This window comes from Musca vetustissima, unplaced genomic scaffold (genome assembly GCF_032173495.1).
Source record: "Musca vetustissima isolate MV318-11 ecotype Yass unplaced genomic scaffold, APGP_CSIRO_Mvet_v1 utg29458, whole genome shotgun sequence".
Lineage (NCBI taxonomy): Eukaryota > Metazoa > Arthropoda > Insecta > Diptera > Muscidae > Musca > Musca vetustissima.
The window spans coordinates 61,361-85,976 of NW_026878368.1; the positions used below are offsets into that span (position 1 = coordinate 61,361).

General features: G+C 44.7%; 1 protein-coding gene across 1 annotated transcript; it reads left to right on the top strand.

The window, feature by feature from the left end:
• Positions 1 to 1,206: 1,206 nt before the first annotated feature.
• Positions 1,207 to 24,043, top strand: LOC133323148 (protein split ends; the record flags this gene model as incomplete). Its single annotated transcript, XM_061532102.1, has 20 exons — positions 1,207 to 1,475; positions 1,881 to 2,513; positions 2,577 to 4,081; positions 4,223 to 4,789; positions 4,867 to 5,009; positions 5,103 to 5,995; positions 6,080 to 6,523; positions 6,599 to 7,152; positions 7,201 to 8,187; positions 8,236 to 10,044; positions 10,078 to 12,156; positions 12,232 to 12,914; positions 12,987 to 14,120; positions 14,169 to 16,256; positions 16,404 to 20,931; positions 21,004 to 21,119; positions 21,451 to 21,673; positions 21,764 to 22,174; positions 23,345 to 23,679; positions 23,756 to 24,043. Coding segments are annotated over 20 exons (19,689 nt in total), but the record flags the coding sequence as incomplete, so codon positions are not given.
• Between the last annotated feature and the right edge of the window lie 573 nt (positions 24,044 to 24,616).

Below are 24,616 nucleotides of genomic sequence, written 5' to 3' on the forward strand. Positions count from 1 at the left end.
GGAATTATATACATGTGCCCAATTATATGGAGTACAATTATGTATATCGATCAGTAGAGTGGAATTATTAAAAAAATATTAATCATGCTAAATGGATATATGAATATTATGTATATGTGTGTGTATTTTGGGTGAAATGCTTTTCAAAAAAAAAAAAAAAAATCAGAAACGAATAATAAATATTAGTTGCTTAATTTACCTCATGTGTGTTATTGAGCCATAATACCGTATAATATAAAAAAACATGTATTTTCAAAAAAAAAAAAAAAAAATGATGCAACAGAAATGCCCACAAAATATAAAAAACAATCACAATTCATTATTTTATTATTTAACGAAAAAATGCATTATTCTTGAAGAAATCCACGCTAAAATATTAATTTGAAAACATGCAACTTGTTCCTATGCTAGTATGCGAAAGAAAACGACATCTCCCATCATTTTAGCGCTTTTTTCCAGTTATTTATGTGGCAACACTTTCATTAACCAAACGTCGTAGCTGTCAAAATTCAGAGTTCACCTATTGTGATGTTGAAAAAGTCGGTGTTTTAAATAAAATCAAAAATTTTATATAAATTTAATATATAATTTGAAAAATAATTAATTTACGTAATTCTTCCAACTAAACAAATTAAAATTCAATATAAAAAACAAACCGCAAATCATTTCGGCGTTTTTTTATACTTGTTATTAATGGCAACACTCTCATTAATCCACCAAACGACATAGATGTCAAAAGAGTTTAAGAGAGTTTAACTATTGTAATAAAATAAAAACCAAACAAATGATACACAAAATTAATAGAAAATGTACAAAATAATTAATAAACAAAAACAATTTATATTAAATTAAAAAATGAAACCAATACACACATATTTAAATCTTCTGATAATGATTGCCATTGCATCTCTCATCATTTTGACGTTTTATTATGGCTTGCATTGATGACAACACTCTCATTTACTACTTAACTAATCAAACGAACGCACTGTCAAAACTGCTGCCTTTTAACGCAAAATGTCAATTTGTTTTTTATATGTTTTATTGCAGTGAATTTATTAAGCATTTCTTTAAACAATTAAATGTGAATAATTATTAACAAATAATATTCTAAATAATTGTAATGTAATGTGCAACCATTTTATTGATAATTTCGAAATATAAAAACCAATCAAAATCATTTTTATTTACCCTTTTTTACACAACAGGTCTACAGAAGACGTATCACCACCGAACTTTTCAGAACGGAACAGTAGCTATTATGAACGTAGCAATTCTCGTCTAGTTGCTGACACCGATTCCTATTTAAGACGTTCCAATAGCAATAATACAATTAGTAATTATCAAAGTAGCAGCAACAGCAGTAATTCAACATCAAATTTAGACAACAGCCGTAGCCGAACAAGAGATCGTGTATACAGAAATGGTCCATATGCGACAATTGGTGGTTTGTCATCATCATCATCGTCTAGTTCGTCTGCAGCAACAACTATTTTGAGTGAAAGGTAAGTGGTGAACATTTATTTTTAAAATATACATAATATAGGTTAAATAAATATGGTTAAATTGTTATATCGTTTGCAACACTTCGACATATTTATCGGAGACGACTCCATGAGGCCAGAGTATAAACCATGCAAAATTATGTCAAGACCTTTTGACTATTGAAATGACGATAAGAACCCGCAATATGCAATTTTTATTTTCCTATTACCATGTCCCAAAAGATTTAAAATTTACTATACAAATTGTGTCTCCATTCAGTTTAAAAATATTTTCGTCTTTTGTTTTTTTGATATTCCTAATAAAATTTCGTTTTAATTGTCAAATTAAATGTAAATTTTTCTTTCTTTTAGAATCTCAAGTGGTGGCGCTGCAAGCAAACACAATAATAACAATCGTGTTCCGCCTGCGTCATGGTACGAAGCTGCTGCGACGTATACAAACGGTCCTGGTGGCAGTGGCAATGCCGACGTCTCAGCAGCAAATATCAACAACCATTATCAAACTGCCGCCTCAACAGATACGCAAGCAGCAACAGCAACACAAGTGTCTACAGCAAATTCCTCAACAACAAACAATCCCACTGCATACAACGCATACAACAAATCTTCACCTGCCCACAAGAACAACAGCAATTCAGCAAGTTTATCGTCAACAGCAGCAGCGACGACATCATCGTCGTCGACTTCGTCGACAACTGCAGCCTTCAATACACCACGAAACAATTCAACGTTATACGGCAACGCTGCAGGACACAACAGTGTTGGCTACTACCATCATCATCAACAACAACAACAGAGAGGAGACAACAACGACTCATCCGGCATAGAAGGAAATCTGTTGTTGTTAAATAAAAATAAACATAAACTATTGAAATCCTGCTCCTCATCATCACGCAGTGGTTCAGCGTCACCAACATCATCAGCGGCAACGGCAGGAGTGGTGGCATCAACAATGACTTCATCCTCGACATCTGCCGCTTCCGCCGCTAATACCACCTCAAATTCTTCGTCGTCGTCGTCATCATCATCAGCTGTGGCATCGGCCAACAACAACCAAACGGCAAATAATAGTAGTTGTAGTAGCATTAGTAGTACAATCAATAGCAGTAATACAAATAATCATAACAATAGTTTACTAGCATCAGCGTCGTCGACTGCAGCACCAAATGCAGGAGACAACAATAGAAACGTTAGCGGGATTCTAAATGCCGCTGCGTTGGCGGCAGCCGCCTCAAATGGCAGTTCATCAACAGATGGCGACCACAACCACCACCAACAACATAAAAGTAGCAGTAGTAGTAGCAGCAATAATGTACATTCAAATTCTACATCGTCGAATGCCAACTCCTCCTCCTCCACTTCCAACAATCCTTCAACATCCGCCTCGCATCATACATCGCGTGCTGCGGTCCATGCGCATTTGCACGGTCGCAGTACCACATCGTCAAGTCGTTCGCATTCCCGATCACCGAGTAGCTATAGTTCGTCACACAGTTCTTCCTCGTCGTCCTCATCAACAGCCTCGTCACATTCGCATGCGTCGAGTCCGGTAGGAGGACGTGATGTAGAGACGACCACCAGCTCAACTACAGCTCCGTCAAGTCGAGGAGGTTCGCGAAGCCTTCAATCAGCTGTGGCGGTGCCAGGAACATCGTCGGCTCTAAATCCCAGTGGATCGGCTGCCTGCAGCAGTAGCAGCAGCAGTTCGAGTTCTACTGGTTCGGGAACACCATCCACAAATCCAGTTGTACATTCCGAAGACAATCGGCCATTGGCGATACGGGTGCGTAATTTGCCTGCGCGCTCCTCCGACACATCACTGAAAGATGGCCTTTTCCATGAGTACAAAAAGCATGGCAAAGTTACATGGGTGAAGGTGGTGGGACAAAATGCCGAACGCTATGCGCTTGTTTGTTTCAAGAAGCCCGAAGATGTCGAAAAAGCTCTAGAGGTTTCGCATGACAAACTGTTTTTTGGCTGTAAGATTGAAGTGGAACCGTATCAAGGTTACGATGTGGAGGATAATGAATTTCGTCCATACGAGGCGGAATTGGATGAATATCATCCGAAATCTACGCGAACCTTGTTCATTGGCAATTTGGAGAAGGAAATCACAGCCAGTGAACTGAGACTCCACTTTGAGTGTTTCGGTGAAATTATCGAAATCGACATTAAAAAGCAAGGCATGTCCGCCTATGCATTCTGTCAGTATTCCGATATTGTGTCTGTGGTCAAAGCCATGCGAAAAATGGATGGCGAACATTTGGGTAATAATCGCATAAAATTGGGTTTTGGCAAATCAATGCCGACCAATTGTGTTTGGATCGATGGTATTGGCGAGAAGATCTCTGAATCGCATTTACAGTCGCAATTTTCGAGATATGGTGCGGTCAGTAAGGTGGTGATTGATCGCCAGCGCCAATTGGCTTTAGTCTTGTACGAGCAAATACAATATGCCCAGACAGCAGTGAAGGAGATGAGAGGAGCAACATTGCGTGGACGAAAATTGCAAGTGGATTTTGCATCCAGGGAATGCCAAGATGCATTTTATGAGAAGTTGGAAAAGCAAGCTGCAGGTGAGTTGCAATTTTATGCATTTTTTCGTTTTGTGATATATGACTGACTCTTACCAAATACCTATAGAGAAAGATAACTATTGTGTTCTATGATTCCATTTATTTTCCACTTTATTAAACGTTTGCTTCTTGCAATTTCAGGATCTCGTTTTAGCCGATACGAATCACAGTCACGTTCCCGCGCTTCATCTTTCAGCCGACATCAAAATTCGAATGATGGCTGTTCGCCCAGTAATACACCGGGTAGCAGCAGTAGTAGCAGTGCTGGTATACCATCTTCAGCACCAACACTATCATCCGCGATTGTTGCCGGTTCGTCCATTAATTCCTCGTTAAACAATCCAAGTGTTGGCACATTGCCATCAGTTGTGGGACAAACATCGGGCAACACCACACCAGCTCGGAGTCGGGGATCACGTAGTTCTCGTCACACAATGGACTATGATTACATCGACACACGAAGATTTCGTTCGTACGATGAATACAGCCAAGGATCGGGAGCTTCACATGATGAAGATGCAATAATGTCATCATCGAATCATCCCAGCTCCAATGCGTACAGTGGCATCGGTTTGAGGTCTGATTCACCGCTATTGTCACGGCTGGGTCCAATTGTTAACAACAGTAGTGGCAAAGAGTCCAATAGTGATATGTTGGAGATGGCTTTAAGTCGTCGACGTTGTGATAAAAGTCCTGCAAAACAAAAAGGTGAGTTTTAATTTCCCCGACCCAAGCATTTACATTAAATACCCACTCAAATTTAATATTTTTTTGTGTTTTTCTAGGCGATGTGCGATTGTTTCAAAAAGAACGTGCCGTTTTGTTGGAACAGCTCGAAGAGTGCCCGTCCAGTGGTGATGAAAGCATAGTAAGCCCGCGCAAGCGTATAAAAATTGATCATCATTCCATTAATTCCAGCAGTGGATTGGTATGTATTAAAAGCAATCGCTTTTCTTGTTGTTTTTATTGTTGTAAGTAAACTAATAACCACATTGTTTGTTTTTGTTTTTGGCATTTACAGTCACAGTCTCATTCGTTGGAAGAACAAACACAACAAAGCAAAAACTCAAACTGTGATTATCTTCTAAATGATTCGATGCATCGCAAGGGTGAAGTAAGAAGACTATCCGAGTGCAGTAACAGTCTCAATAAATACCAACAAGCCGCCGCCAATCATCACCACCATTCGTCGCACCATTCATTAAATCCTCATCATCACCATCATCAGCAACAACAACATCAGTTGAGTCGTCGACCGTCCATTGATTATATGGCGACTGGAGGGGGTGGTGGTGGAGGGTCTAGTGCCAGTATAGGTGGTAATCTATCGACAAGACATGGTAGTACAAGTAGTTCAAATAGTGATCATCACCTGCCACCACATCAGTCATCGTCCTCTTCGTTGGCATGTAAACGGAGACGGGTCGTTGGAAGTGGAAGTGGTAGTAGTGCTCTGAGTACAAATGCCGCTTTACTTTCATCTGGCTCAAGTGGCAGTGCAAACCTATCATCGTCGTTTGCCGGTGGGGATGATTTCCATCATCATGCGTCCCGGGGTCGCGGTCATCAACTACATTCCCATCACTCCCATGAAGCTAGCGGCGGAGAAAGTGCTGATGGCTCAAGACCGGGTACACCACTGTGCGATGAAAGACCCGAAGTTCTACCTAGTGAACCGCGCAGAGTTCCACGTGAAAGACCTCGTGAGCCAATGGTACTGCCATTGCCCAAATTTGGCATTCAGTTCTTTCAACAACATCGCACCAGCAATGCATCCGCGTCGTCCACCAGTATGGGTGCGACGTCGTCATCATCGTCGTATCATCATCACCATAGTGGTAGTAGTGGTTTTACAAGCTCTTCAACAGCTGCTGCTGTTGGTAGCACCAACTCCGGTAGTAGTTCACACATGCTGTCAAACAGCTTAACGAATCGCGGAGTAGGCAGCGGCGGCGGCGGCAATGAAGGAGGCATTAATAGTAATCATTCTAGTCATAGTTCTATAACATCGGCAATATCCTCTTCAGCAGCAACAACAACCGGATTGCCAATGGGCTCATCGGCACCAACAGCATCATCGTCGTCATCAGGTGGCGGTTGTTATTTGCCCAGTCCTTCGTCTCGATATCCGCCCTGGCGGCAACATCATCACCACCACCATCATCATGGGAGCAGCGGCCATCATGGTGGCGGCGGTGCTACACCCTCTTCTTCATCATCAATGGTTAGTCCCATGAGGTCACGTTCTCTCAGCTCCAATTCCAGTGATTCTGATGTAACTGGCCAAGCAAGTGGCAGCCCCTCATTAGAAGAACGTATACGTACTTTGGATGAGTGGTATGAGCGCTGGTCAGGCGGCAGCAGTTCAACGGCGCCCGGATCGAACGTGGTAAAACGCCACGATTTCGGGAACACACCACCAACGTGGCAACATCATCGTTCATCTTCACAAACCGACCTGCATCATTCGGCGGTAGCCCCGACTGTAACGCCAGCAGCAGTTACATCCTCCTCTACGGGTGATGTACGGCCAAGCAGCAGTGCTACACCATCAACTCCCGCCAGTCGTCACAAGTTTCTTGACATCGATGTCAAGGAGATACAACCGTCGGAGATTGTCAAATCGGTTTTGGCCAAGAAATCGATATTTGACGATGATCTGCAGCGTTTAAAGAAAAACCATTGGTATGAACCATCGACCGATTCTTCTCAACTGGCGAAGAATGCTGTGGGTGTTTGTACATCACCGGGGCTGCCAAATCTGCAGGCCACCAAAACGCCGGTAGTGGGATGTACGACTACAAGCACCTTGCCAATGTCATCGGTGGGGAATACCACGAATAAAGCATCTGCTGGTGGCCTATTGCAACGTTTAACAAGCCTGTCGCCGATGAATTCACCTCAGGCCTCGATGTCACCGTATCACAGTCCATCCATGTCTCCATCTGTCAATAGTGTATCCACTCTGTCCAGTCTACAAACAACAAAAACTACAACTGCAAGTAGTGGTAGCGGCAGCGGCAGCAGTAGTGGTGGAAATGCAATGGCTTCGCCTTCTCCTGTTGCTGCTGGTGGTGGTTGTGCAACAGGGCCTGGTAGCTCGCCGGCAACGGCGACAGCATCCGGCGGCAGTAAATGTTTGCAATATCCATTCCCGACACATCCGCCACTGCCAAACACAGCAGCTCCATCGCCCAATAATCAGCCAATACCACCTCCGCCTGCAGAAACGTCGAAACCACCTCCCCTGCCTCCTATGGAAGTCCATCAACCACCTCAACCTCCACCAGTAACTGCAGCCTCGTTGACGTCGGCGACATCGTCTGCGCAGAACACGACGGCGAATGTTACTTCAAAGCCAAAGACAGGAACGCCAACACTATCAAAAAGCTTAAGTGTTCCAACGGCGGCCGCTGGACCTGCAGCAGCGCCAGTTCCCTCCTCTGAGACGCCTCGTACCCTTACCAAATCAGTATCAGTTCCTGGCAGTACAAATATGGGAACAATAAAAACAACAGCCGCTGCACCTACAGTTTCTTCCACTACGGAACAAAAGCAACAGCAAAAAATGCAAACCGGTAACAGTTCCTCCACTGCTGAATCGTCGTCATCGTCAACAAGTAATCCAACTACGGCTACCACAATGTCCGAATCAACAACGACTGGTGGCGGTGGTGGTAGTAAGCGTAGTGACAAATCGCACAAACACAATCACCGCAGCAGTGATGACAAGAAGTCGTCCTCGTCTTCGTCGTCCTCGTCTAAAAGCGACAAACGAAAAAATTCCAGCTCATCTCAGTCACAAATCTCGCAAGTTTCGGCTGCGGAATCAAGCGATGTCGACGACCGAGGAGATTTCGAACATCGCAAAGATCGTGAATCTTCGAGTCGTTCTGAAAAGCAAAAGGAACGCCAAGAAAAGCGTGAAAAGGAACTGAGAAAACAACAGGAGAGGGAAGAGCGTGAACGTGAAGAGCGGGAGAGGGAAGAACGTGAACGCATTGAAAAGGAGTTGCAGAAAAAAGAACGCAATGAACGGGAACGTTTGGAAAGAGAGCGACGTGAACAGGAGGAGCATGAACTACAAATGCAACGGGAAAAGGAACGTTTACGCAAGGAGGAAGAAAAGGCCCGCGAAGAACGTGAACGTAAAGAACGTGAAGAAGCTGAGCGAAAATTAAAGGAACAGCAGCAAAGAGAGCGTGAAGAACGTGAACGGAAGGAGCGTGAAGAGAGAGAAAGGAAAGAGCGTGAAGAACGCGAACGGAAGGAGCGTGAAGAGAGGGAAAGAAAAGAACGTGAAGAACGCGAAAAGAAAGAACGTGAAGAACGCGAAAGACGTGAACGAGAGGAACGTGAAAAACGCGAACGTGAAGAACAAGAAGAGCGACTACGGAAGGAGAGAAAAGAGCGTGAAGAGAACGAGCTGCGTGAAAAAGAGAAACTCGAGCGCCAGCGTTCAAGAGAAGAAAAAGAACGTGAGCGCAAGTCACATGAAGATAACGCCGCTACTAACGAAAAACAACGAGATCCTCACAGCTCAAAGGAAAGTTATCGTAGAAAAGTAGAAACCCCAGCAGGTGGACAAACGACACCTTCCCATCATCAATCCGATCATTTTCGACATGGTGAATCGACAGAGAAACCAAAAGAAAATACAGCATCCGCTGATGAGCCTATGGACTCTGTTTCGACTGCTGCTGTAACCGCTAGCAGTGGTAAACATAAAAATCGCAAAACTTCACGTAATACATCGCCCGTTCGCCATCCCAAGCGAAGACTTAGCAGTCAGGATAGTAATGCCAGCAACTGTGGTGGCAACACCGAACCCGGGGATGCCCATGCAGAGGACGCGAAACGTATGCGTATTGATACACAATCAACTACGTCCAATCAGACGACCCACAGTCACGTTACCAATAACCACAATGCAAGTAGTAGTGCTATGGTCAACGAAAGACGCGAGTCCAAAGAACAACAACAATCACAACACCATCACAGTAAAGATAGGAACAATAAACACAATCGTTTGTCCTCATCATCATCATCGAGTCACAGAAGCAGTTTGGTTAGTACCTCCGACAAGGAGCACAATTCAAAGCACCATCGCAGCAATAAACATCATCACAAACAACAGCAACAACAACACCAGCAGCAACAATCGTCATCATCATCCTCTCAGGTTGAGCAAAGTAATCCAACCGGGGGTGAAGCTGCGGAAGTGGTAAATACAACTTCAATATCGGAAGTTGAAACAGTCGCAACGCCAGCAGCAGCTAAAGCCGAAGATGAACAAAACACATCTGATCATGAAATGGAAACGAAATGTAAAACCGCTTCGTCAGACGACGAGGAAACAGGGACAGCCGGCAGTCATCACCATCATCAACACAGTTCCACAAATAAGAACACATCAGGAAGTGGTAGTGGTCACAAACATAAGGAGCATGGCAGTGGCGGTAGTGGTCATCATAGTCGTCACAAAAGTAGCAAACGAGATCGTGATCATCACCGAGAAAAGAAACGCCATTCAACTCCTGGTGGTTTGGCGGCGACGACACAACCGGCAAATTCAACAGCAAATACTGAGGCTCCGATAGGCAACACTCAATTGCCTGTGCAGTCGCCGACAACAGCAGCACCATCATCCAATATTAGTAATGTGGCAACTGATGAAGAACTAATGCCGTCACTAGAACCCCATGTGGTGGCTCAAAGAAGAACATCGTCGAATAACAGCAGCAGTACGATGACGGCGGCGGCGGCGGAAACACAATCAAAATCCCACAAGAGTGAACATGGTGGCACAACCGAGCCGCAGCAACAAGGTAGACATTCACGTGGTTCCGAAGAACCACCACAGACACCAACTAGTCGCCAGCAGTCTTCATCCGGCTACAACAAGAGCACACCCCAGTCGGGATCAAGAAAAATGCTACTTAGCTCAGCCGAAGACACCGACGGCGGAGGAGGAGGTGGTGGTGGTTTGGGTTGTGACGACGACGATGATGATGATTCGGATTTCATGAATAGAAAACATTCAATATTCGATATACCAGATGAGGGGCCATATGTTTCAATGTACGACAAGGTAAAGGCAAGATCTTGCAAAAATATGCAAAAGCAAGAGGAAGAGAAAAAGATCAAGGCGAAATTCTGTCAATTGAAACAATCTCGAGCCAAGAGGGAAGAAAAGAAACGTTCCACCAGCTATGATGGTGATTCCGATTCAGATTTCGATAACACCGGCGACACGTCGTCACATCATCATCGCAGTTCATTTAAGATGCACAGCGGAGCTTTAACCTCGACAGATGATGAACATGATCATCATCACCATGGCCACAAATCACCCTGTGATGGCGAAAGAAGACGAAATTCTCAGGCCTCGTCCTCAGCTGCATCAAATCACGCCAACCGTCTGTGCTCGGATTCCGATGACTCCGAAGTGCAGCGCCGCTTAAAACTGCAAGACAATATCCGCAAATTGTGCGATGTTGACGATAGCTCTGACGATGATCTGATACGTCGCAATAGCACAAGTGGTGGCAGTAAACGACTGCTCCATCACACATCACGTATAGCATCCGATTCTGAGTCCCAATCACAGCCACCGTGTGACATCAAATTGAAACAAGAACCCATTGAAAACGATGGCGACACCTCCACACCAATTCTCAAACAAATGAAATATAAAATCAAGAAGGAAGTAATAGACACACAGATGCACACATCGGCACATGCCAGTGCCATTGAATCATCCGATTTTGATGACATCAAACCGAAACATTTGAATTTACATCGCACGGCCAATAGTATCCACAATGATGGCGGCGGTAGCGGTGATGCATCGATATTGGCCAGCATTAAAACCGAAAATGAAGATGTCGTCCTCACGGCCAGCGATATTAAAAAGGAATATAAAGTATTTTATGGTGCCGAGGGTGCCGTGAGTGGCAGTGGTGATTATAATATTGAATCATCTGAAGATAAGTTCCAAAAATCGGCATCGGCGGCATCAGCAGCATTTCATTGTTCGCCTGAGCATGGCAAAATTAAGAAACACAAAAAGAGTAAAAAACGACAAAAGACACCAACACAGGACTCGGGTGGAGGAATGGTTGCACCACCATCCGCCAAGGAAGCAATTTCCTCATCTGTTGTGGATATGCTTAAAAGTTCTGTCACAACAAATACTGTTCACGGCAGCAGTGATGGTGAAACATCCACCACGACGACGACGGCAACCACATCAAACAATGCAAATAAAAATGCCAGTCCACAAAATGTGGCCGCCAAACATTTGCCATCTTCTCCCAATTACGATCCATTTGATGAGCTAAAGAACTCTGAGCCAATGAATAGCAACAGCCATATTTCAATGACAGAAGCAACTGCGCCACCCGGCAGCGTTGCCGCCCTTGGTGAAAAGAAACGCCACAAGGATCGCAAGGAAAAGAAACGGGAGAAACTACGCCACATGAGTGCCGCGGCCGATGTTGGCCAGGGTATTGAAATGGATAAACTTTACGAAAAGGAAAAGCATCATCGCCTCAAAAAGTCCAAGAAATCCAAGAGCCTAGACATGATTCGCCAATCGGCAACTACACAAAGTGGTGCCGTAATGCAGAATATGCAAATTACTGGTGGGTCGGCTTCACCACCCACAAGTGGTGGTGGTGCTGTAGATGGTTTTGCAACTTCCCAGCATAAACAACGCAGTGGTGGCGAAAAGTTGGAAGACATTTTTGGTCCCATATCCGATGAGGAAGAAGAAATGACAGATAGTGACATTGGTGCCGGTCGAGATTTGAATTGTCTATCGAATCGTAATGCCCTAACGGCCAATATGACCGGGCCCATTGTTTCGGCTGCTTTGAATCCCTACAAACAAGAACCTCTAACACCAAAATCCCACACCGTCGAAGAAAATGAGGAGAATAAACAAAAATGTCCTGCATTAAGTGGTGGTGGCGGCGGACAATCTTCGCACATGGAAAGATCTGTGGAGCGACAGCATCGCAAAGAGAAGCGGGAGAAGAAACGTAAGGATCGTGAGAAATCACGCAACTCTGGTTTAGATCACAATGCAGTTGCGGCAGCCGCTGCAGCAGTGCAGTCGCAATTTATGCCATCACCTGCAGTTGCAGTTACCAGCAGCAGCAGCACAAATACACCTGCCAAACCATTAGAAGATGAAAACAGTGTGGACTTGGATGCAGCTGGTCGGGCTCTTGAAGCCCAACTAATGGAAGACTCCGATAACAAGAACACCGAGGACGCAACTCCCTCAACGGCAGCAACTTATCGCAGTGATATGACCGATGTATTCCGTTTTTCGGATGGTGATGAAAATTCACTGGAAGTGACTGCTGGTGGTTGTTCAGCGGTGGCTGCGGCCACTAAACATGACAATCGAGAAGTGAGTGCAGTGCAGCAGGATAAGGATCATGTGGCGGCGGCGGCAGGCGGCAGTAGTAGTGGCATGAAAACCAAAAAGAAAAAGAAGAAACGTTCCAAGGAAGAGAAACAATTGCATCATCAGCAGCGAAGAGAATCTTCATCTTCGAATGCATCTCAACATACTACAGCAACCGGTTCCTCCGCAGCTTCCTCTTGCATTAATCCACCTGCAAGTACTACTAGCAAATTGACCATTGATATAGCTGCAGCCAATAAGAATTCCCAAAAATTGGCCAACGAAGAGCATAACGAACAGGGATCATCGTCTAAATCCTCGCCCCTATGTAAACCGTCACCCAGCTTGCCCTGTCTCATTGGGGATGATGATGACGAGGAAATGTTGCCACAATCGCAAGCCAAATCAACAGCCGCAACAACACCCAACACTTCATTGACCTGTACAACTGCATGCATAACACCTCATCGATCTTCATCGTCAAAGGATTTGCTTTCTCTCTCGCCACACTTGAGGGATAAACAAATGATTAGCCCCATACCAAAAACTCCAACGATAAGCAATACCAGTGGCCTTAATTCAATGGAGAATATGAAAAAATTAACACCAACAACTCCTACCTCATCCACTGCAATGGAAAGCACCAGCAACAGTACAACACAACATAACACCAACAATGCCATTACCACAACACCAAAGTCTTCCAATGGAAATGTTGCTGGCCCCGGAGCTACACTACTCCTCAGTACATTGAATAAATCAACTGATTCCATTACCTCATCATCCTCGTCGGCAACTGCGATGGCAACGGCAACCTCAACATCGATTGCAATGGCTTCACCCACCAGCGCCGTCACTACAACGACGCCGCTGGCTTCTTCTTCAATGCCCACCACCACAACAACGACCACGCAGAAGAAAAAGCCCGACATTTTCATACCCGGTTTTGATGGAGAAATCGATGAAAAAATTAGTGAATCTGCGGTTCAATCCATATCGGCTGAATTTAATCCGCCACTAGATCCCACAGCAGATGAACCAAAAATACCAGTGGAATCACCACCGGATGCTTCGAAATTGGAAAAACTCGAAGAGTCCAAATCGCGTGTAACCATATCCCAGGAGGAAACCGAAAGTGCGGTATCTGCCTTGTTGGGCGAAAGCTTTGGCAATTCCTCGGCTGACTATTCCTTCGATGATGATGTACCTTTGGATGATTTGAATAGTGTCAGTGCCGAACCTGAACCGGCTATGATGGCACCTGCTGAGCCCGATGAGGAAGCTGCTCTTGCCGCTAAGGCAATCGAATGTGAAGTCGAGAGTAATGCCGTAACAGATGGCATTGTGGAAGACACCGATGCCGAAGAGGTGTGCAAAGCCATACAGAGCCTGAGGCAAGAAGAATTGGAGCTGAAATCGGCGGATACGCCACAATCTGTACGTGATTTACAAATCGATACCGATACCGAAGAAAATGCCGATGAGGCTGACAGCAGTGGCAGTCATCATAGTTTGAAAATTGATGAGACTGCCCAATCTAATAATAGTTCTTCGGTGTCGGAGAAGGCTCAGAATAACAATGGCTCATCGATGTTGTCAGATAGTCATGGCGATAATGAGGTCACCAAAACAATAACAACAGCAACGACAACAATGCAAAAACAACAGCAGCAACAACAACATCAATCATCGGTTATAACAAAAATGGAAGCAAATGTTAATTTGGCACAAATTTCGCTGAATATTGAACCAAAACTGGAACCACCAACCATAACGAAACAAGATCAGCCAGCTGTACAACCAGTGCAATCAGTAATACCTGTCACCACTATGGAGACAGTCACATCTGTTGTGGTTAGTTCGGTGGGAACTTTGATGTCGTCGTCCTCCTCCTCCTCGGTGTCCACAACATCAATGACGACAATGACGACGACGACACCAGCAGCGACTACAACAATATCTTGTACATCTACACCCATCAAGACGTCAATTACATTTGCTCCCTCTGCAACGACATCTTCAACACCAAAACAACAACAGTCGGCTCAGGCTCAGCCGCAATCGCCACAGGGCGCTATTATTAAACCCTTGTCATTGCCACCGCCAACAACAATTTCCTCCAGCTCCACGGTGGTATCGACAGGGTATGTTATGCAGCCTCCAACAATAAGTATACCCGAGCCACATTTCGTTGTACCCCACATGGTATTATCACCACGTGGCGGCGTGGTCACCACAAATTTACACGATTCGTCGGGTTCTTCTACGTCCTCGACGTCGTCAATACATTCACCCCAATCATCGTCTGCAATGCAAATGCCACCACAATCACCAATTGGCACGGCGGCCTATTTAATGGGTATGCGAGCTCAATCGCCGCATAGTCCGCGTAATACTTCGCGTGGTAATACACCAACACCAAGACAGCAGAGTCCACATACACCCACACCACCGCCGCCGGCTGTTACAATTTCTTCAATGGCATCGCAACATCAGCATAATATCCTAATACAAAGGGCAAGTTCGGGCATGCATCATCATCATCATTCACAGATGTCTCCTAATAACTCGCATCAACTGGTGGTGACAGCCCATCCGGGTGGTGTAACAATGAACAGCCCCATGGCAAGTCCTAATTCCACACAATCACCACGACCTCAACATTTGCTGACCTCATCATCCACTACCGCTACTCTACAGAAAATGCCCTCACACAGTTCGCCAGGTGGCGGTGGCACTCCAGCAGAGCCTCATATGATCAAGATAAACAATTACTCAACGCCACCAATGCATACTGCAAATGTGGTTAGCATTCGAATACCACCACCTCAAAATGCCCAAAATCCACAACAACAACAATGTTCACCCCAGCAGCAACAACATCAGGGTTCGGCGGCAACCTCACCACATGCAACAACAATGTCTGGTGGCAAAACTGTAATCGAACAGCAACATCCACATCCTCCCATTGGCCAACATATTTTACCAATATCGGTACAAAAAATGGCTCCAGTTCCCACACATCCTACAATAATCAGCAAGGTTGTGACGGTGACACCCCAGCAAGCTCAGCAATCGACAATACCGCCTCACAGTCCTGGTGGTGGTTCTGGTGTCTTACACAACCAACAAAATTCACCAAAATCATCATCAACGACAGTATATTCACCTCCGCCGCCACAATCGCCAAGTTCAAGGCATTCACCACAAATTATACAGCAAATGGGTGGCAATATTGCTGCGCAGCAGCCGCCGCAGAGTGTGCAAGCCCAAATACAAATGATACAACAACGTCAACAGCAGCAGCAGCAACAACAACAGCAACAGCGTCAACAAATGCATCAGCATATAATGCAAATGCAGCATCAACAAATGTTCCATCAACAGCAGCAGCAACATCAAAAAATGCAGCAGCAACAACAGCAATATGCGGCGGCCACTCAGCAGCATCAGCAACGTGGTCACATGAATTCGCAGCAGCAACAACAACAGGCGCAGCATTTGCAACATACCCAAGCTCCACAACAGCCAACAATGCATCAGTTGCAATCGCATCAAATAAAAACACAACACCACTATCAGCAGCAACTAATGCCATCGGCTCCCTCACCCCAACACTCGTCGTCCTCGTCACAGGCTTCATCAGCCACAAACCACCAGCCAACAACAACCAATCAGCATGGCCAACAGCAGCAGCAAAATGTTATTCAGACACCACCCTCAACACCCCAGCGCTTTTTAGTGCAGCAACATATTGTGGGTATACCGCCGCACTTGCAAACACCACAACAGCAACAACAACAAAATATTGGCATGCAACAACAACAAAGATCTTCACCCACCACCACCATGATGCAACCACACCAAGGCAATACAATGTTTGGAAAATCTCCACAACAACAGCAACAGCAACTTCATATGCATACGTTGCAACAATCGCCCAACTCAGTGGGGGGTGCTGGAGGACAACAACAACACCAACGACTAGCCTCTTCACAAGAAACAATAGCATCATCTGTTGGTGGTGGCAGCATTACGGAAACTATTTCGCGTGTCATAGTTTCGACACCACAAACAACGGCGGCTACGATTCCATCCACTGCCGCCAACAGCAACCCATCGTTGTCAACAGTTGGTAGTGATAATAGTGGTTCTGGAACAGCTCAAGGCTCATCTCAACAACAGAGACAAGCTGAAAATGTTTCCGTGATTCGGACACCCACTCCAACAAATACGGGAATATCAACTGGCGGGGCACCAACAACAATAACCACGTCAACACCAACCATTGTGGCACCCACCCCCACCACCACCACACAAGCTACCAAAGAATCATCAACAACAAGTGCCCTGGTGGCATCCAGCAATAATAACATTACAGCAAATACATCGGCCGTCGAATCGGCTTCAAATCCTACTCCTCAGCATCATAGCTCAATAACAAGATCCTCACCCATAACAGCTGGGGCTGCTGCAGCTACAGCCGCGGCTGCCCCTCTGACCGAAGAGAATATTATTAAAATATCTCCACCCAAACAAGATGAAATTGAACAGGATTCCAAAGAGGATAGCGACTATTGGTCAGCCAAAGAGTTGAATGTGGTGGAGCCAAATGTCAGCAATAGTAGCAGCAGCAGCTTGGCAGCAGCCACAACACACAGCGTTATTAAGAAAAATGATAATGCAACAGCAGCAGCAACCACCACAACATCTGTGGTAACATCTCCAACAACAACAACGGCTTCCACAGCAGCCAACACAGCCATGGCCAACAAGCAACAACATCATGAGGACACAAAAGATGCCTCAAATACTCTAGCTCCGAAATCATCATCGTCTGGTACTGATTTGTTGACAGCAAAATTGAATCATGTGGATGCTGCTGCAGAACCGCTTACAACTACGGCTCCGGCTCCTCCAACTACATCAACAGGCTCATTCAATGCCCAACATTCGGTTAGCAGCTCTTCTACGACAACGACAACAGTCAATACCGATCATGATACCGAGGATGAAACGGAAACTCAACAAATGCCAGTATTTGAACAGATTTCCGTACAAGGTAGACCAAATACACGAGGTGGCACGGGAGCCAAGCGGGGTCGACAACCTAGAGGTGGTAAAAAGGCAGCAGCGGCAACTGTTATTCCACCTCCAGCTACAGTTGGAGCCCAAGCTAGCACTGCTGCCAATCAAATACAAGACTCTGGATCACAACAAAGCCAAACATCAGGCGGAGGAGTTCAGACACGTTTAAGGAAACCAAATGCCGCAACACCAGCTACCAGAGGACGTAAAGGTAGGCCACCAAGGAATTTGTTATTGCAACAGCAGCAGCAACAACAGCAACAAGAGCTACAGGCCCAATCGGCGGCGACGACGTCTGCTGCTGCCTCTAACGCAACAGCAGCTACACAGCCCCCTGGACCAACGATTTTAACAGCTGCCGAAAAGAAAGCCAGAAGTCAAGCAGCCTCAGCTGCAGCAACATTGGCTTCACTTTCTGAGGTACACCATCAACAGCAGCAGCAACAACATCAACAACAAAAAACCGATATTTATGAATTCCATGATGATTCTGGTGAAGAAAGTGGAAAATCTGCATCCAGCTCCTCAGTAACAGCTAGTAGCTTAGTCAGTAGTGGCGGTGGCGGCAGTGGTGTTGATAATCGTCCACGCCTGATTTTGACCATAAAAAGTCCACATAATCCAACACCTGTGGTTAAGACTAGCGAAAAATTGGCCAATGAGCAGCAGCAGCCACAGCAACCAACAACAATTGTTGAGCAACAACAACATCAGGCAGAAGGCCAGGCCACTGCAACATCTGTAACCGATAACGATTTGAATTCCCTTGCCAATATAAGGAAATCACGTCGATTATTGGAGAAAGATCGCAGTACCATTGATGATATCATCGAAGATGTGGTGCGAAATACACCACAACAATTGTTGGGAGCGACTAATGCACAACCGGCGGCCCTCCAACAGCCTCAGACAGCAAATATATTGGCGAATGCTTTGCCAAAGGGAGCTCAAACACCACCCAGAAGATCGGGTCGTACATCTGCCTCTGGTGGTGGGGCTCAGCCTAAGGGAGGTAAAATCACTGAAACGCAAGCCACAGTTGGCACCGGAAATGCCATTGGACGACCCCGAAAATCCAAAGATCGCAAGAGCGTTAACGATTTGGATAGCAGTGATCATTCGGTTACTTCGCCTCAACCCTCTAAGGGGGCGGCTGCTGGTGTTGTTCATGAAATTGTGGATTTGGATGATGGTAATACCTCAGAGAATAGTTTCAAATCGGACGATAAACAACAGGCGCCACCGCCAACATCTTCATCAGCGGTGGTTTCTTCAATGCCAAGCCCGCAGACAACTGCAACAGTTTCAGTGACACCGCACACCACCAACACCACAACAGCAGCACCGAGCAGCAGCGGCGGCACAATAATACCACAACATCCGAAAAAGAAGGCCTTGGCTGCAGCCGAAATTGAGTCGTATCAGACTCAAGGATCATTAAGTAATCCAAATATACACTCAGCTCTGCCATCGTGTGGTGGAGTTCCAATGCTGAATACGGCTGCTCCAGCCTCACAGAAAACTACCGGTGGTGCCGCTGCAGATTCGGTTAATAAACCTGTCATCGATACCAACACTGCTGGTATTGTGCCCGGCCAGCAACAACAAATGCCACAGGCTAAGGCCGGTAATTTGCCATCAGCTACCGCTGCAGCTCAGCCACAACGTCCACCTTTGGATCCCAAGAAAATGATGCAAGCTGCAGTGGCTGCTGCCGCCGCTGCATCAGAGGTTGGTAATAGTGTGACGATCACAAATAAATCGTTGTCGTCAACACCACCCACAACAATGACCCAGGGATCGGTGGCGACACCAATAACTGCTCTCACAAAACCAGTTCAAGTAGAGAGTGCCACCGCAGCAGCTGCGGCAGTAGCATCATCATCCTTGACCAGCGCCTTACTTAACAAATCATCGGTAAGTGTTGTGGTCAAGACGAATTCGGCAATACCCCCACCACAAAGCACCACAGCGGCGACTCATGTCAGCAGTCAACAAAGTGGTGCAACAGCCCAGCAGCAGCAACAATCTTCCAGACCTACAGAAATGTCAACATCGTCGTCGTCGACACCAACCAAACAACCCATTATTATGCAACAGCAAACACCATTGGTTATGCATGCTCAGCATACAAATGTAAGGCCGCCAACAAGTTTGAAGGCCCATGTGTTGAATAGTCAAAAACTGCAGCTGCAGCAGCAACAACAGCAGCAGCACATATCCGGGGCACAACAACATCAGCCACAACATCACCAGCAGTTGCATGCTCAGCAGACACCATCGAAACAACCACAAATGTCCCAACAACAACATCATCTTATTGCCCATCAACAACAGCAACAATCAGGAGCTGTACAAGCACCTCCTCCTCCGCAGGGACATGTCATACAATCGAATATTGTACAACGCCAGCAGACACCTCCACAAACCCAAATGCCACCAACCAACAAACAACCACTGTTGGTCAATATTCCCCCACCCACAACACAACATTCACCCCATACCACGACGACGGCAACAAGTACCTTGAATTCACCCAGGATGCAGTCGCAACTTCAGCAGCAGGCGCAGGTGCAGCCCACACCACCCCAACACCAACAGCAGCAATCGATTATCATCAAACAAGGAGAAGAATTACATCCATCACAAATATTGCATGTGGTTAGTTCCAAGGCCGCGCCACCAACACCAAATAAAAATGCCATGCCCGCTGGTATGATGGCTTCTTCCTCCGCTTCGCCCTCATCAGCTGCAGCAGCAGCTTCAATGCATTTAATGCCACAGGCGGCAGCAGTGGCTGTTGTTAAACCCTTCAATCCGTATTTGCAACAGAGTCAGGCATCAGTTCATCAACAGCAGCAGCATCAGCATCTACCAATTGTGACCCATCAACAAATCTTGGCTGCAGCCCAGCAGCAACAAAAAGGAAATACCACCACATCATCATTGGTATTGCCACCGGGATTAATGGGTCTGGGACAGCATCCTGCAATGGTGATACAAACCAAAACATCTGGCCCACCCGCCCAATCAGCATCGCCATCATCAACGATAGCGGCAACAACAGCAGGGGGAACAACGGCCTCCTCCGTGGCTCTCAGTCATTTGCAGCAGCAGCAACAGCAGCATGTATCTCAGCATACACCATCACCACCCTTGCAGCAGCAAGTTCCACATTTAGCCAAAGCACCACCGACCAATCCAATGCTACATAGTTTACAGACTCAAAGTGTGGCACGAGGTGTTCTCAGTGCTGTTGGCTCGCCACCACCAACATCGCAACAGCATCAACAACAGGCTGGTGGAAAACCATCACCTCAGTCAGCAACAAATGTTGTTGGAGGTGAGTACTTTGTTGATAATAGATCCCCCCTTCATCAAAAAGAAGTTATTAATTTTGAAATATTTCACTTAGGTGCCGGCAATTTACGTACAACAGTTCCAACAATGAGTCCTCAAAGTCAGGCAAGGTTGGGAACGATTTTGATGCCTGGTGGTATACAAGTGCCACCGCACTTCGAAGCCAATCTGGTAAGTTTTTCAAAAAAAAATATTTGAATTTTTAATTTGGGAATTGGCCAGTAGCCAGTGGGGGAGGGAAAAAACTAACTTCAAAATCTGAATCTCATAACATATTATTATCTAAATTATTATGGACGCAGCATGATATGAACACATATAATAGTGCATCTAAAGGCGTTGCACGCAACACCCACAGTCCTCCGCCTGCACATCAACAGGCATCGCCAATAACACCGGTAAACTTGGAAATTGTATTCTAACATTTTTCGTTTAGCACTACTTTTTAAGATTTCATAATTTTCTAAATTTTCTAAACTCATTCCCCCATTCTCTTCTGCAGAATGATGCCACCTTTGCTGGAGGACCACTACGTACCGTGCCAACACGAGAACATCTTATGATTTATCAGCAAATATTGCGGCAACATGATCCGTCCGTCTTACGTGAATACGATGAACAATTGTTGGGCAGTAGTCCGCCATTGGAATTGAGAAGACCCAGCAGTGTGCCGCGAACAGTGGCTGTGCCGCACAGTCTACAAAGTCCACAGGATAGAGCAACAGGTAGGATCTCTCACAATAACACAATCACACTTCATTTAATCAATTCACACTAACTTATTTAATTTATTCTCTCTCCCCCTTGCCCTTTAGATTCACCTCAAGTTGCCCAGGTTTATGTACATAATGCCCGACTACCCACCCATGCCCATTACGATGTTGCCGGCCGTCCCACAGCTGCTGGGGCACCACCTCCACCCTCTGCCTATTATGATCCTACCAGACAGCTAACATTGGAACCGCCACCAGCTCATCGATCTGCAACTGCTCATAGTGTGGTTGCGCCCCCGCCAACTGTAGTGGTGCCGCATCCATCTGCCGGCACTAGTAGTCCATTTATGCCTTCTGCCCCGCCAGCGACAAATGTTCAACCTGTCCCCTTGACAGGTGGAGCAGCAATGCATCATTCCAAACAATTGTTGGAACGTGAAAGAGAACAACGTGAGCGTGAACGGGAACAACAGTTAATGCGTGAAAAGGAACAACAAATACTCGTTAGAACAGGTAAGTTGAAAGTTCTCTGTTCATTATTTTTCGTTGAAGATTTGAAGAAGAAGTTTCTCATAGAAGAGCTGAAAGATCTTATTCTAGATGCAACGTTTTCTTCTTCAAGATGATCTGAAATCTCATTCACCTAAGAAGATCTGGCCTGTTATTATATTTCCTCATAGAATAGCTGAAAGGTATTTTCAGAGAAAAACTGAAGGCCTTTCTCATAGAAGAGCTGAAAGGTCTTCTTCGTCGTATAGGCGAGATTAAACGTCTTCTCATAGCAAAACTTCTAGAAGATGTGGAAAATATTTTCACGGAAGATCTGTCAGGTCTTCTTCTAGAATTGATGGAATGTCATCTTCCACAAGATCTGAACGGCCTTTTCAAAGAAGATCTGATAGACCTTCTCATAGAATAAAGAAAGGTCTTCTCATAGAAACGCTTAGAGGTATACTCATAGAAGGGGGCTGAAAGGTCTTCACACAAGAGAGCTGAAATTTTTTCTCATAGAAGAGCCCAAATGTCTTCCTCTAGATCTCGAAAACCTCATAGAAAATCTCTTAAAATCTTCTTTTAGAAGAGCTGGAATGTCCACTCATAGAAAATCTGAATGGTTATAACATAGAAGAGACCTTAAATGTCTTCTCATAAAAACTGAATGGTCATAACATAGAAGAGACGTTAAATGTCTTCTAGAATACGAATAGACCTTTGGAAAAAGTATTTAAAAATCCACGATTTCGGATAGACTCCACGAATTCGAGTCTATCGAATTCGGATAGCCTTCAAAAATCCATGATGTCATAGGAAATATTTTTGATAATTTTCTTAGAAAAATTTACGCCTTCGGATAGACCCTTGAACACAGACCTTTTAATACCAACGCCTTCGGATAGACCTTTGAAATTTGTATTAAAAAATCTACGTCTTCGGATAGACCCTTTGAAAACAGACCTATTTAAATAGCAACGCCTTCGGATAGGCCTTTGAAAATTGTCTTTAAAAAAACTATGTCTTGGGATAGACCTTTTACAAAATCCACACCCTCGGTTGAACCTTTTAAAAATGTCCTTTTAAAAACCCCACTCCTTCGGTTGGACCTCTAAAAAATATTTAAAAAAAAAAATCCACTCGTTGTCTAATTTTAAATTAATTTCAATTTTTTCCATTTTCCCTTTAAAGGTGATGCCCATAATATGCAGGTGACAGCGGTCCCATCAACATCTACCCATCAATTGGTGGCACCACATCCCGCAGTGGCACATGCTCAAGTTCCACCACCACCTCAAGCTGATTCACTGTTAACATTGCTGCAACGCTATCCGGTTATGTGGCAAGGTTTGTTGGCTCTGAAAACCGATCAAGCTGCCGTACAAATGCATTTTGTCTTTGGTAATCCACATGTGGCACGAGCCTCCTTGCCCTGTAATAGTGATGGCAGTACACCGCCGTTGCGCATAGCTCAGCGTATGCGTTTGGAACAGACCCAGTTGGAGGGTGTTGCTAAGAAAATGCAGGTATGTTGGGAAAATGATAAAGACAAAATAAAGATATTTCATTAATTAAATGTTTTTCTTTTTGCGTTTTGTCCAGTTTGAAAATGAACATTGTATGCTGTTGGCCCTGCCCTGTGGTCGTGATCATGCCGATGTCTTGCAACAGTCCCGAAATCTACAATCCGGATTTATAACTTATCTGCAACAGAAAATGGCTGCCGGTATTGTGAATATACCAATGCCCGGTAGTGAACAGGCAGCCTATGTGGTACACATATTCCCATCATGTGATTTTGCCAATGAAAATCTTGAGAAGGCAGCCCCAGATCTAAAGAATCGTGTAGCCGATATAGCACATCTATTGATTGTTATTGCTACCGTGTAAACAAAAATACGTCCACACAACAAATACAAAAAAAAGTATTGAACTAAATAAAAATGGCTAGAAGAGAAGATTGTTTTAGTCTTCTTTGCCACCCTCTCTAACCTAAACACTACTCGTGATGATGATATCGATGATGTTTTGAAACTACACTACTACAAAAAGAAATATATATATATAAATATGATGATGTGAAACCAAATTTTAACATACAAAAAAGTAAAGTTATTTTTAAACAACTAAACAAATAGTGTGATTTCATGCTATTATTAAAACAATTGTAATATTTATAATATAAAAAACAAGAAAAAACAGAATATAGTAAACTACAAATTTTTAACACAACAGAAAAATATTTAAACCCGAAAAAAAAAATAAATACAAATTTCACCAGACCTAGTTAGAGCGATGAAACTATACTACAAAAAACAAAAACGGTTAAGATAAATATCTTAAAACAAATACAACAGCAACAAAACAAAAGAAAACCATGTATAAAGCAAAATAAAAAAACAACTATTTAATTATTATACAACAGAAAAGGAAACGCAAACTGAAAATATATTATTAAAAAAC